Source organism: Gymnogyps californianus, chromosome 1 (genome assembly GCF_018139145.2).
Source record: "Gymnogyps californianus isolate 813 chromosome 1, ASM1813914v2, whole genome shotgun sequence".
Classification (NCBI taxonomy): domain Eukaryota; kingdom Metazoa; phylum Chordata; class Aves; order Accipitriformes; family Cathartidae; genus Gymnogyps; species Gymnogyps californianus.
In genome coordinates this window covers 119,875,101-119,888,358 of record NC_059471.1, presented here as the reverse complement: position 1 = coordinate 119,888,358, position 13,258 = coordinate 119,875,101, and the positions used below count along the sequence as shown (strand labels likewise).

The 13,258-nt window shown below is 38.3% G+C and overlaps 1 protein-coding gene across 1 annotated transcript in view; it reads left to right on the top strand.

Moving 5' to 3' along the window:
- The window catches only part of EPHA3 (EPH receptor A3), a 232,470-nt gene that overhangs the window by 176,857 nt on the left and 42,355 nt on the right, over window positions 1-13,258 (top strand). The window contains exons 7-10 of the mRNA XM_050908784.1: window positions 3,331-3,493; window positions 5,854-5,956; window positions 6,418-6,485; window positions 10,785-10,910. Coding sequence (XP_050764741.1) covers window positions 3,331-3,493; window positions 5,854-5,956; window positions 6,418-6,485; window positions 10,785-10,910 — 460 coding nt within the window. The remainder of the gene's footprint in view (window positions 1-3,330; window positions 3,494-5,853; window positions 5,957-6,417; window positions 6,486-10,784; window positions 10,911-13,258) is intronic.

The window sequence follows — 13,258 nt, the reverse complement described above, 5'->3', positions numbered from 1 at the left end:
TAATGCTGTGCTGGATTTTAACTGTCTCAGCCGTCAAAGCGCACATATAACAAAAGTCAGGTTTTTTTCTTACACAAGCAGATACTTTGTTTCCTTCTTATCCTTGCTCACATATTTATGTTTTCTGGAAGGGATATCTTGTCATGCAAAAAAAAGCCATCTCCTAAATACCGCACATAAACTATTAATTGCTTCATTTAAATATGTGGCTTACAATTATGATAACTGAATCCCACACACTTTATTAAGGTGAAGTGTGCTGCAAACAATGAGTGAAATTTAATTGCAGTCTCACATTACTAAAATAGATTTGCCTTTGCCATCATTGAAATTGTGTGCTCAGTAGACTGGTTAAAGCCAACAAATAAGTAATGATATCTAGTTTGTGCTCTTTCTGAGGCTGAAAAAGTAAATTGTATGCAAATGTTGTTTTGTTGTTTAGTTGCTTTTAAACTCTTACTATTCTGGCTTTGAGGGTAGGTAGGCCACGTATACTCCACGAGGTTTGTAGGAACTGTCGTATCGACGAACAGTTCATGCCTGGCAATAAGAGGAAGCAGTATTGGGACTGTGGGTTCCTCCCAACGATGTGTAGTCTGGTTTTGGCCTCTCAAGTGTACATGCAGCTGATGGAGAAAATGTTCTTCCTCATATAATATAAACACTTACTGTGCTTATCTGAAAAAGGACATACTGTTCACTCTCACTAGTACTGCCACTATAGATGTTAAATGTATCCAAAATATGTCTTCTGTAAAATGTAGTTTAAAATTATAAAATCTCATTTGCAAATGAGACACTAAAGGTAGTGGGATTTAATTCCCAGTAAAGACAGTGTCTGGTAAACTATGCAGAAATATTCAGGAAGAATACGCTTTGTGCATCCAAGTTCAAATTTATCATCAAACAGAGTGTTTGATTAAAGTTCTGCTTGGCAAAGACTGACTCTCCTTTTTGTATATTCCTTCTGCTTATGGCAGCTATAGTGCTGTATCTCTGAAGTTTTACTTCATCTCCAAGAAAGATAAACTTGGGCTTTTATGTGGTGTTTCACTGATTTGATTACTAGTAACATAAAAAATGACTTACAAAATATGTGTGTAAAAAGCTTACCATAAGCTAAGATACCATGACATCCTCCATACCATTGTTTTAAACGTTTATTTTCCAAGTTCCACTGCAGATTATTAACAGACAGGGCCATGACTATATTTTCCCTTGCACGTATGTATCTGCACAAGAAGGAAATGTTTAAGTTTCATAAAAGCAGTCTGAAGTGAGATCAAAATGAATGTCCAGTCATAGCATACACAAAAGATTTTATGTTTTAAAGACAAGATTATTATGTCTTTGAAATTAAAATAGTTGCCTACATTCAGCTAAATGATGAGATAAGGAAAGCCTGCAAATTATAATACTAAGCCTTTGTTAGTTCAAAAACAAATAATTTTACGCAAATTTGTTAGCTCCTTAGAATGTCTTCCTGTAAGTTTTCTCCCCTGAATTTATAACAGAAAACTTTTTCAGAGAAGTATCAGGAAATCATGCGGAGGTCCAATGCCGATTTCCTTTTTATTCTTAGTGTGTGATGAAAATGGGCCACAGTAAACATTTTTATAGTCATTCTTTGAAGACTAGGTCCAGCTCACCCTATTTGAGGTTTTGATTCTGGATGGTAACTTTTAGGCACAGGCTTAGCTGCTTTTTTTTTTTTGCCCCCCCTTTTTTTTTTCCCCTTTCACTGTGATTACTCGTGTGCATGATGTTGAATATTATGTGGAGATTCTGGCAATTTCCCTAACTATGGTGTAAATGTTTCTGTTTCTCTCTATATCAAACACTGCCAAGAACAGGATAGTTAAGCTTCTGTGGCACCAAAGTGGACAGTTTCTGATGTCAACCTACTAACTTAGAATAAACCTAACTTTCTTACTCTAGACAGCACTGCAGAGCAAACACACTAAACTAGCTCGAGTCACTTGAACGTTTCACTTGAAGGTGAGATGGCTTTGACAATGAGTGTGCTGAGTATTTTCCAACCTGTGTACTTGTGCATCGGCACTCTAGTGTTGTCAGAGTTAAAAGGTTAGTACCTTGCAAGCTAATGCAAAGCCATAAAATGTAGTGGGAATTAGGTGAGATTGTTTGCATCCGGCATACGTTAACTTAACTCAGTTTCTGCTTTCAACCAGGCAAAACTCAATGGTTTTAGTGTATTGCAGAGTGTTCAAAGTAAAAGGCCAGCATATGAAATCCCCACCATCTCCAGAATAAAAAAGTTCATGGTTGGGAACCTAAACAACTGAGATTCTCACAGTTCTCCATATGTGTGGCTGCTGTCCAAGATTTTTGCTGAGGCAGTTCCAGCTGCCATTTTTAGGAAGCCAAAAATGCTCTTTTGGTACAGGATGGCTTTAGTAAAATAAGCAATACCTCAAGCTTCAAATGCATGCTTAAATTTTTAGACTATGTGCTTACAGTGGGACTGAGACATACTTTTGTCACAATTGGCTTTTTACAGTGTGAAGTGTATCCAAACTTGCTAAATTACAAAATGGTCCATTTCTTATTTTATATAAAAAGTCATTATGTCAGAAATATGTGACTATTAAGCAAAGTGTGGTTGTGAGCGTATCATCTGTACTGGACAAACACCTTGCTCTGGCAAAAAGCAGTAAGGAGCAAACACACGTTTCCTTTCTGGCTACTAAAGCCCAAGGCTCATTCAGGAGCAAGTTCAGTGGGGTTTTGCCCAAATGAGGATGGACACATCAATCTCATAGTTTTTATAGCATAATAGAAAACCAGTTATATTCAGAGCTGAGGTGAGGAGCCTGAGTGGAGTTTCTCTTCTGACTGTTATAAAGGTAAATACTGTCTTGTAAAACGCGAGGCAGTAAAAACTGCATCCTGCAATAGCTCCACAGGGCCCTAAAATGTCTAAGTTGGCCTGTTACAGCTTCCAGTTCAGTGCAGTAGGCAAATCTATTTTATGTTTTTTAAATAGCATTTTAATTTTCATTTTCTTGTTGTATTACTGACTATGGACAAAATGATGCAAAGCCATTTAATGAAATGTCATATATTCAGCATGTCTAGTATTTGATATACAGCACAAGGCCGTAGAAGCTCTAATGATTTAGATTTCTTGCTAATCAAACAATTTTTAGCTGATTGAAAATGAATGGCTGTACAAGCATTTGTCAGGCTATAAATATTCAAAAAATATGCCGGTGGTCTCCAGGTGATTTGTAGTAATTTTGTACCAACCACCTCTTGTTTCTGTTTTTTAGGGTGTGGTTTTAATCTGATAATTTCTCTTCCCAAAAGCAGGAACAAGAGACAAGCTATACTATTCTGAGAGCCAAAGGCACCAATGTTACCATCAGCGGCCTCAAACCTGATACCACCTACGTCTTCCAAATTCGAGCCCGAACTGCAGCTGGATATGGGACAAACAGCCGCAAGTTTGAATTTGAAACCAGTCCAGATTGTATGTATTTGTTCAAATGGTTTATACTGACATCCTGCCCAGTTTCTGACTGATTTGAATGGCTGCTTTCGCTCCTTTTTTAGTTCAGTAAATGCGACTCATAACTATTTATGATGTGTCTTTCTGGGTAGCATTACTATATAACTTTATATTTTATCATTAAACTTGAAACATGCTATAAAGAGTATACCATGACTATCACAGATGGTATTTTCTTCCATTCCCTACCTGACCTCTGCCTCATGCCAGAATCGATACCTTGCTAGACCACAGCACCTGCCAAGGGAGGAAGTTTGATAGAAAAACAGAATCACAGCCTCATGCTGTTCCAAGTTTGTGGCCTGAGCACTACGGACTATAAACCCCTACTCCTAGAGAATTAATATTATATAGGTCCATTACTCCTGTGGGTCAGTGTGTAATTCTCCACGCTACTGTGGAGCATTGCTGATGTCTCCTATGTAGCCTTGAGATGAAACTAATATGCACAGGCCAGGAAAGATGGTCGTTCAGTTGAGTAGCTGGTCAGGGAGCTGGGCTGTTTGGGTCCCTTCTCCTCTCTGTCACTACATTTCTGAGTGACCTTGGGGAAGTTATTTACTGGTCCGGCACTCCTTTTTCATTTCCCTAATGCCTAGATAATAACATTATTTAACTGATGACCTTATAGGTATTCTTTACAAGTTCTGTTATTATTTCGGAAAGACTCTTAATAGTGCTTATAGTCTTAAATGTTACTTTCTCATCACTTGTTACTATATGGTAAATCAGACCTTCTCTTTGCTGGAAGCTGAAAGTGGCTTAATGCATCAAAAAGTCAGCCTTTGCTTAGGTACCTGGTTACCAATGTAGACTAATGATGCATGGTCAAAGACTTTGCTTTTTAGAAGGTCAGGCTTTCACAGAAGACTCATATCTGCTGTTCAGAGTTATAACACAACTAAAGACCATAATACTGATACACTCTCATAAGGCTTATTCATGTACTCATGATAAGGCTTGAGAACTCATGGTGTAAGAAGTGCTTTACTATAAGCAACAAATTTTTGACCAAGAAGAGTAGCATCAAGCCAAATAGTCTTTCACTTGGCATCCATGTATTTTTGAGATATGTTATGTATTTCACCCGACTTCTTCCTCCTCCACCTCAGCTCTTATTCTGAAAAGCAAACAAACTTCTTGTTTAAAAAAATAGTTACAAATCACTATTATGGTGACATACAGCTTTGGCATACTGGATGAAACTGGAACTCAAGATAGGACAAACAAGTACAGCAAGGAGAAAAAATCAGTTGCAATGATAACAAATTTAATAATTTAGAGGTTAATGAGTTTGCACAGTAGTGTTAAAAAAAAGAAACAAGTAGCTGTCTGGAAATGTGGAAGGTAACAGGAGACAGTGGTGCACATCTCAATAACGAGCGTACAAGTTACACAGACAATAAATTGCATAACTTTGTTCCTATTGCCAAGTTATCATAACTACGTGAGTGCAGTTGTAGGTCTGTCATAGGCAGAGGCTTCTTCCCAAGGGGAATGGTGTGACTCCAAGCAGTCACGTACATAAACTTTCTAATTTGTGGGGACCCGGAGTGCTAGCTTTCAGCTCAGTTTGGACAGCTAACTTGAAGCATAGCGCTGAGGAGCCTAATTCTGCTACGCTCGGTGAAGTTCGATAGGTGTCTGCTGAAGCTTGTTCATAACACCTAAGATCTAAAGGTGTCCTGTCATCATATAGCAGTCTAGCGCACCAAAGCTCCATGCTTAGGGACCACAGGGAAGCATCCAACGTAAGGCAGAAAGTAGCCCTTCTTTTTCCTATAGACGTTGATTAACCATGGATAAGTCCTATCTGCTTCTGTGTGCCCTGGCTTTTCACAACCTTCGTGGGGATACTGTCAAGCTTAACTGGGAAGCTTAATTCATTAAAGCACTTTCCATCATACAGAAGTGAGAGTAAGGGTGATGATTATTGACTGGGTGGGATTTCTTGCCAAGGAAAAATTCCTTACTGACTGTGACAAAATATATGTATGTCATGGTATGTATGTTTGTATTTACATATATGTTTATATATAAGTATCAGTTTAACAGTGGTTACTACAATCAGAAAGAGTAAAAATCAGCAGTAGCAGAAACAACTTCAGTAAATTGTCAAAGACGGCCAGAGTCTTTTGTTTTCTTCCCTTGTACTTATTTGTCTGATGAAAAATTACTTAGTAGATTAAATATTTGGCAGGAGACCAAACGCTATATAGTGATGACTTAATCTGTCTGTTCCCTATATGAGTATCAATTGTGATGTAATCAATGTTATGTGTGTGGGAGGTTATTTATATGTTTTTGTGTTAACTTTCCAGCATTCTCCATTTCCAGTGAGAATAGCCAGGTTGTAATGATTGCCATTTCAGCGGCAGTAGCCATTATTCTCCTCACAGTTGTGGTGTACGTCTTGATTGGGAGGTTAGTTTATTGTCTGGTTTGCACATTTACTCCCGCTTCCATTTCCCCGAGGGGCCTTGATGAGCATGGCAAATTGGGTGTTGTCGGGCAGTAGCGTGGCTGGTTTGCACTTTCTCCTTTGTCTGCTGCCCAGGAGCTCCGAATACTGCTTCATGCTCGGTAATGAGCCCGCTAACGTTAGCAGCTCCAATCATGCAGCAGTTGTTAAAAAATGCTATAAACACATTCTTAGGCAATTGTAAAATTAAACTGTAGGGGTCAAAAATCAACAAATCCTCTCATTAGCCAATTTCCTCAAATTCCCTGAGAACATAACATGCCTCTGTAGGGCATAGAGAATGTAAATATCATTAAACTTTCAAACAGGCATTTAATTGTGGAGGAAAACATTTTATTCTGTTTCCACCTGCAGTTAACATATAAAATTCTCTATATTAATTTTTTTTCTCTGTTGCTTGTAGATTCTGTGGATACAAAAAGTCTAAACATGGCACTGATGAGAAAAGACTACATTTTGGGAACGGCCATTGTAAGTTGCTGAAGCTTTTTAATGCTTCCAGATCTGTTGAATTCATCCCCTAGATAACTGGTATTTTTCAATTAAAAAAAAAAAGTAAGTCATACCTCACTTAAACCAAGGTGAAATTGGGAAGAGAATTATCTCTTCTCTTGTGGGTAAGGAGATTTTCCCCAAACAATTATTCTTTGTTTCAAATTCTTTCATCTGTGTTCAGGTTAGTAATGAGCAAAACATCGAAACATCGTTGTCTATGTTCAAACAATGCGTGTGGTTAGCAATATGATATTGATTCTGCTGTGCATTACTGAAATACAGAGTGTAACTTCAACTTCCTCATTATCAGCTGTAAAAAGTCTAAGAAATGACATATTTTTCCTACAGCAAAATATAAAATCAATGAAACTTGTCTTGATGACTACTGAAGGGACTGTGAAAATTGCTTGCTTGACAAAGTTGATCCACTAATAATTTAGTTTGGAATTATTCTAAGCTTAGGCTGAAAAGTGATTTGGAGTAGTTTCTTAAATTAAGAATAATTACTAAACAAGTATCTCACAAATTAATGGGATTTTTAAATCCAGCTCTGTTTACAAACATGTTTTGTTCAGGTCATGATTCTCCACTTGCAGGAATTAATATGTCTATGCTTTCTTTGGGTCTCATCCAGGCCTAAGAAGAGAGCATTTCTATTGACTTACATTGTCTTTGTATCACAAAAATTGTATATAGTTAAGGATGTGAGATTTTGCTCATCCTGAGGAATCTGGGCTACTTTTGAAATGTGTTCAAAAGCCAGACCTGAAGCCTATCTATTTCTAATGTTTGCATACCTATTTTTAATAAGGCTAAATGGGACTTTATTCATGGCTACTCTGGGTCGTTCGGCTGTGCCCTGTGAAAGGAACAACATGGACCAAGATCCCATCCCATTTTCTGAGCCCAAGCACGTGTCCTGGCTACCAGGAAGAAGTAGCTTGCTATGGCCTGTGGCTGGAGGGGAATGTCATCCTGCAGTATTTCAGCTCCTCTCTGGTCCTGGATCCTCTGCCATGTGCATAACCCTGCAGCATTTTTCCACAGCAGAGGAGCTGTGGATTGTGAAGACTAGATCACAGTCAAAGCTCCATCCAAACCCTCTTCAAAATAGAAATAAGTCTCGGAGCAGGAGAAGCTGAGGGGAGAGGAAGGTGATAGTTTAGCATTCCTGATCAGAAGTAGGCAGGGGGATTCTTGGGTTTTTTTATCACTGCATTTTGCATTTTTTTTCATCCTCACAGGGTGAAGATAATGCCCTTCATAAACACCAAGACTGGAAATTCCTTTTTTTTCACCCACAGAATTCTTGGTGTCTAATGAGCATGTTTTTAATAAGAAGCAGTAGTTTGTCTTTGAAACAGTTTCAGCTCCAGATAAATATCCTGCTGCAGCATGTAAACCATGTTGAACCGTATATTTCTATTGCTTAGCATGTTGTAAGGTTAATGTACATGGGTTTTTTGCACACAACAGCGGTGCTGTACCATCTGCAAGAAAAGAGCTGTTGGTACCATAATCAGATGCCTTCCCACCAAATATAATTGAATTAACATTTTAATGAGGGATTTACCTGCAGTAGTTGGAAATTAGAACTGCTTCCTAATCCCCATGACAATGGAGTAACTGTTCTCTGACTGTTCATATTGTTATTATTTCAAGTTTGGAGCCCCTCCTTATCTCCAGAGAGCCGTAAGCGTGCATATCCACAACACGTGTGCTCCTTCCCCTGCACTGTCAGGGGATACACACGCTGTAACAGTGGGTTTGCTTCATGCAGCCCAACAACCGCTAACCAACTAGTCTCAGAAAAATCTATACTGTTACATGTGGCCCATAGAATTAATGCTTCATCATCCAAATTTAATGAGGTTATAAAATAAAAGCAGCCAGTAAAAAAAGTGTCACAGACAAATAACAGGTCAGAATTTGCTCTCCTTACTCCCACACAATGGAAAGTTGCAATCACTATTCTTAAACATGTCAGTGCTGTTAAATTCCTGTGGATTAAGTTGCTTTTAATTTGGCTTTAGATATTTATGTACTGTTTTCTGAGTAGTGCCATGCTGATTCACTGTGTAGTAAGAACAGAGCCAATCATGGACCTGGTATTTCTGTTAGAAATCCTGGGAAATGATTTATTGATTTTGCAGATATTTATCTGTTAGGATTTGTATGTATGTACGTTTGTGGCTCTTGAAACTTTATTCTACTAAATTACAGTCTTTCTCAAAGACTAAGAAAATTGCTCCTATGAACTAAAAAAGGATAAAGTAACTTCCATGGCTGTTGTAAACTTTCAGCATCTTAAATACAGCAGCTGGTTTATTTCAGTCAGTTTATTCTGAATTACTTTAAAAAAGACTCCAGCCATGAACTATTCCCTGCAGCCCTATTACAAATCCTATAATATTACTTCAAAGGAGCAAAAATGTTTCACCTCCTCAGATCCTCTCCCTTTGCCTTCTTTGGCTAGGCCCTTTTTATTTTTTTGCTACCTTTAGGGCAATTCGTGCTGTTAAAATGAAAATGTAAATTATTATGTTTGCACAGAATGAGCTGTAAAGTAGTACAGCTTAACACATGTGCACGTGTTTATTATCTGTTTTTCATGACAGAACCCAGTTACTATACAGGCTGCCCTTAATTATTGGTGTGAAGGGATTATTCTCCTTGCAGTCACCATCACCTGATCTTGGGAACCTCTGGGGTCAGCATTAAAAATCTGCAGCCAAAAACCCCACAGTGCAGAAGCTTTTAATTGTTGTTATTTTTATTGGGGGTATGAGGGAGCCTGTAATGTACATTCAGCATGGACGGAAAGGAGCATTTACAAGATTTTTAACCAACAGCAATATACAGCCAATTACTTTTTGTTTTACTTGCAAGTAATTCTGTAATCATCAGGCTCTTGAAGGAAACACGGTCGGCATTTAATGCCACGCACACGCAGCCCTTGTGTTAAGAGCATGGCTCTTAGTTTGCATTGTTTTCGAGGCAATTAGCTTGGGAACTCAGTTTTATCATTTCTTTGTCAATTCTGAGGCCAATAAATCTCCATAAAATTGATTTTTTTTTTTTTTTTTTTTTTTTACGTACACTTGGCATTGTTTGACAAAACAATGGTGTGCTCTAACAAATGGTCCAAAGGTATTTTTTCCCATCTGTGTAATCCCAGCAAAAAAGGCTTAACAATTCTAGCAGTCAACAAATTGATGCAGTATAATAATGCCAGGCTGGAAAGGATATTCCTGAGTGGGTTAAGGCAGTGTTTGTAAGAGTAGTTAATATCTTTTGCAAGACCAACTGGTAAAGTTAGGAAAAGCTAGAATACATGTCCAGGAATGCAGGTTTTGTGTCAGAAGCAGAAAACTTCAAGCTGGATGTAACAGTTATTTCACTTTTTGTTAACAGAACATCTTTGTATTCTAAAATGAATACAGAGGAAGGTACCGGGTACAAGCACAAGCAGGGCCTTGAGCCAGGGAGGGGGAATGAGGCTATGCTTTGCCTTTAGCGTCTTTGCTGGAGAGAAACATTGGGAATAATATGTTCCTCCCACCCCCAGTCTTGCTGGAGGAAGAGATGTGGAGAGCTTGAAACTGCCCTTAAAATCATTCAGTCGTTTGAACTAGCGCTTGCCCCGGGCAAACAGAACAATCCCTAGCCAGGAAACTGTAGAGGCAGACAAAATAACAGCATAGATGTTAGGGGAACTGAGCACTAGAACCAGACTTTAATAATAAGAACAACTGGCTGCCATCCTTGTGTGTACTAGCAGAGCGATTGAGGCAGAGGTGCATTTGTTCATGTATAATTTTCTTTTCTTATGCATCTTGTTGGAGGACTCGGAAAGAAAAAGTTAGAGTTAATGTGCTCTCCTTATTATATTCCTAAGAACTTTTCAGGTTGACTGAAATCACACATGTTGTTCCTTGCCTCTTTGCTGTTACCTTCAAAAGGACAATATAAGGCAGCATCTAAATGTAGCAAGCTGGGAGGGGTAGGTAGTATTTTAATATTTGAAAAGCAGTTAAATATGGCAATTGCAGATATAATTAAAATTAGTTTTCAGACTTCTGTGCAATAATTACATTATTGTCTGTGGTTTCACTCTATATTAAGATTCCTGGAGACCCATCAAAAACAGTTTGATTTGAAGAAGCAGTATACCTTTTTCTTCTGATGATTTGATTTCTATTGTCTCATGAGCTTTCCTTAGAAGGATTAATTAAGTCTAAGTAACATTTTCTCTCTGAATTTGTTTTTACACAGTAAAACTCCCAGGCCTGAGAACTTACGTAGATCCACATACATATGAGGATCCCAATCAAGCTGTGCATGAATTTGCCAAGGAACTAGATGCTTCTAATATATCCATTGATAAAGTAGTTGGAGCAGGTAATGACCATCAAATACACTGAACTAAAGATAGCTTTTTGCTGTATATACTGTTTTACATCTTTGGGTTTATACTTGTGACTGGAAAGAAAACGTTCTAAAGTCTTCAAATTAGTAGGTCATATTTACAGCTGACTTCGGTGCATATGAAAAGTTAAGGGCACACAGTTCTATTTTTTTCCCCAAAGAAAGCAGGTAGCAAGAAAGTTTTTCAAAGGACACCCGGCAGCCCACACTTGGACGCAGCACTGTTGGGAGTGAAAAGAGAGTTCAGCCTCGCTTCTGTGTTTCTCTTTAAAATCTGTCAGCACAGAAGATGGTATCAACTGTGAAGATGTTTTCTTTTTTTCCCTTAAAAGGGCTGTTGACTATTATGCCTTGAGTGAAACCACAAACTCATTTCATACCAGTCACCATGCATCCATCAGACTGCGATGACCTTTGGTCATTGGATTGATTTTGGTCACTGCTTTGGATTTGAATTATCGATTTAGGAGGAAAGGGTTGTCTGTCTGATAACTGATTGTCTGAGCCATACAGACGCCATAGATTGTTGGGTTTACAGAAAACAAACTGTCAAAATGAGCAGATTTTGTAGCAGAGGAGCCAAATTACAGAAAGTCTCGTCACACTGAGTTGTCCGTGTTGCAATGCAGCATGTAGTTCCTGATAGGATGTGTGCTTGCTCCTTGAAGTGAAGTGGCAGATTGTCTCATTGAGTCAGAAGACCATGAAGTGTTAGCTTTCCTGCTAAATTAAAGCATTTGTGAGAAGTACTATTGATTTTTAATCCATTGAAAATTACTAGTTCTTTTATTATTGATTTTTTGCTTCTCTCTGAATTTACTATTTGAATTAAAATCATGAGATGTGAAAGAGACAGACTCCTAGTGCACAGCAAAAGGTTTTCATTTGGAAAAAAATGTAGAACCAAGCTACCGTACTCAGTGCATCTCCTGAATCACCTAGTAAAAAGAAACCGTATTCATCCTCTTACTGCAGCTACTCAGCTGCTTGTATGAAGTTAGGTTATTTTCTGCAAAGGTAGAATTTTTGTTCCTTGCTGGTTTTAATTTTGCCCCACAAGAGTGCACTGTTCTCCATCATCTTCAAACAAGGCAGCAAAGCTCTGCTTACTGCACATGATAGGGAATTAATATGGGGATAGAGAAGGGGGTTACTGAAAAGCTAAGTCCAAGAGCAGTATGTTTCCTTATAAGACTTTCAGGAGCCTTTGTTCACAAATGTAAGCTTTCTAAACTTGGGCTGTATGCAGTATATGAATCTAGAAAACAGATTCATAAGAATCAATGATATGTCATATTTTATAGCTCATTGTTCTGACCTATTTTTAATCAGAATGCACATGAGAATGAGAGGTAAACCAAAATTTGCCAAATATGGCCTCTGAAAATGGAGGAGGAGTTTTCTGAGAGGCTTCCAAAAAGGGATATGTCCTAAAAGAGTCAGGTGGTTTAAAAATAAGCCCCTTTGCTCCACTCCACTTCAATGAAAGTGACAGTAGGTTCCTGCAGGTCCTCTACATTGAAGCTTGGACTCAAGATATAATAAAGCCATTTGCTGGAGACCATGACTCAGATTCACGTAGCCTAAACTACATACGGCATTACAGTTAGCATTTCCTATTACCAGTTGCCAGAGGTGCCAACAGAAAGAGCCAGGCAGGGAAGAACAGATGAAAATCAGGTTGTAGAGTGCTGGGAGCTTCCAAAATGCATTTGTAGCATCACTTTACACTGCTGTCATGTTCAGCACGTGGTAGCTTTTGCATTTGGAGTGAGTGCCTCCGAGGCTGCTTCTGCAGAAACACTTCTTTCCTCCTCAAAAGCAGAAAGGCATTTCCTGTCTCTTACTTGAGTCAATGACTTATTTGAGTAAATGACTTGGTCTTTTCCTGCCCTTCTGCTTTACAAATGCAAGTGTGAATGAAATTATAAAAAGACAGTGATTTGAGAAGAAGGGATTCATTTAACTGCATTGAAGTGTGACGTAAGTAATGAGACCTTCAAGTCAGGCAAGTAATCTTGATATTCTGAGGTACTTTTCCAAGTAGTTTTTCACAGCTTTAGCCAGAAGTCTCTGAGAATAGAGGGCAGCTTACGTAGCTTTGAAAACATACCCAAATGCAATAAGGAAATACTCTTGTCCAAAAGAACCTCAAGAAAAACACAAGGGATTTTAGTAGGAGGCTAAGCATAAGAAAACTGAGGTCAGGAGCCACTTTTTCAGATTTTTCTTTACAGTAATTCTTTCTTTTAAAACAACTCACTTGTTTTTATGGATCCAGTTCAGCAAACCACTTAAGAAGTTTAAATCCAATTGGATAG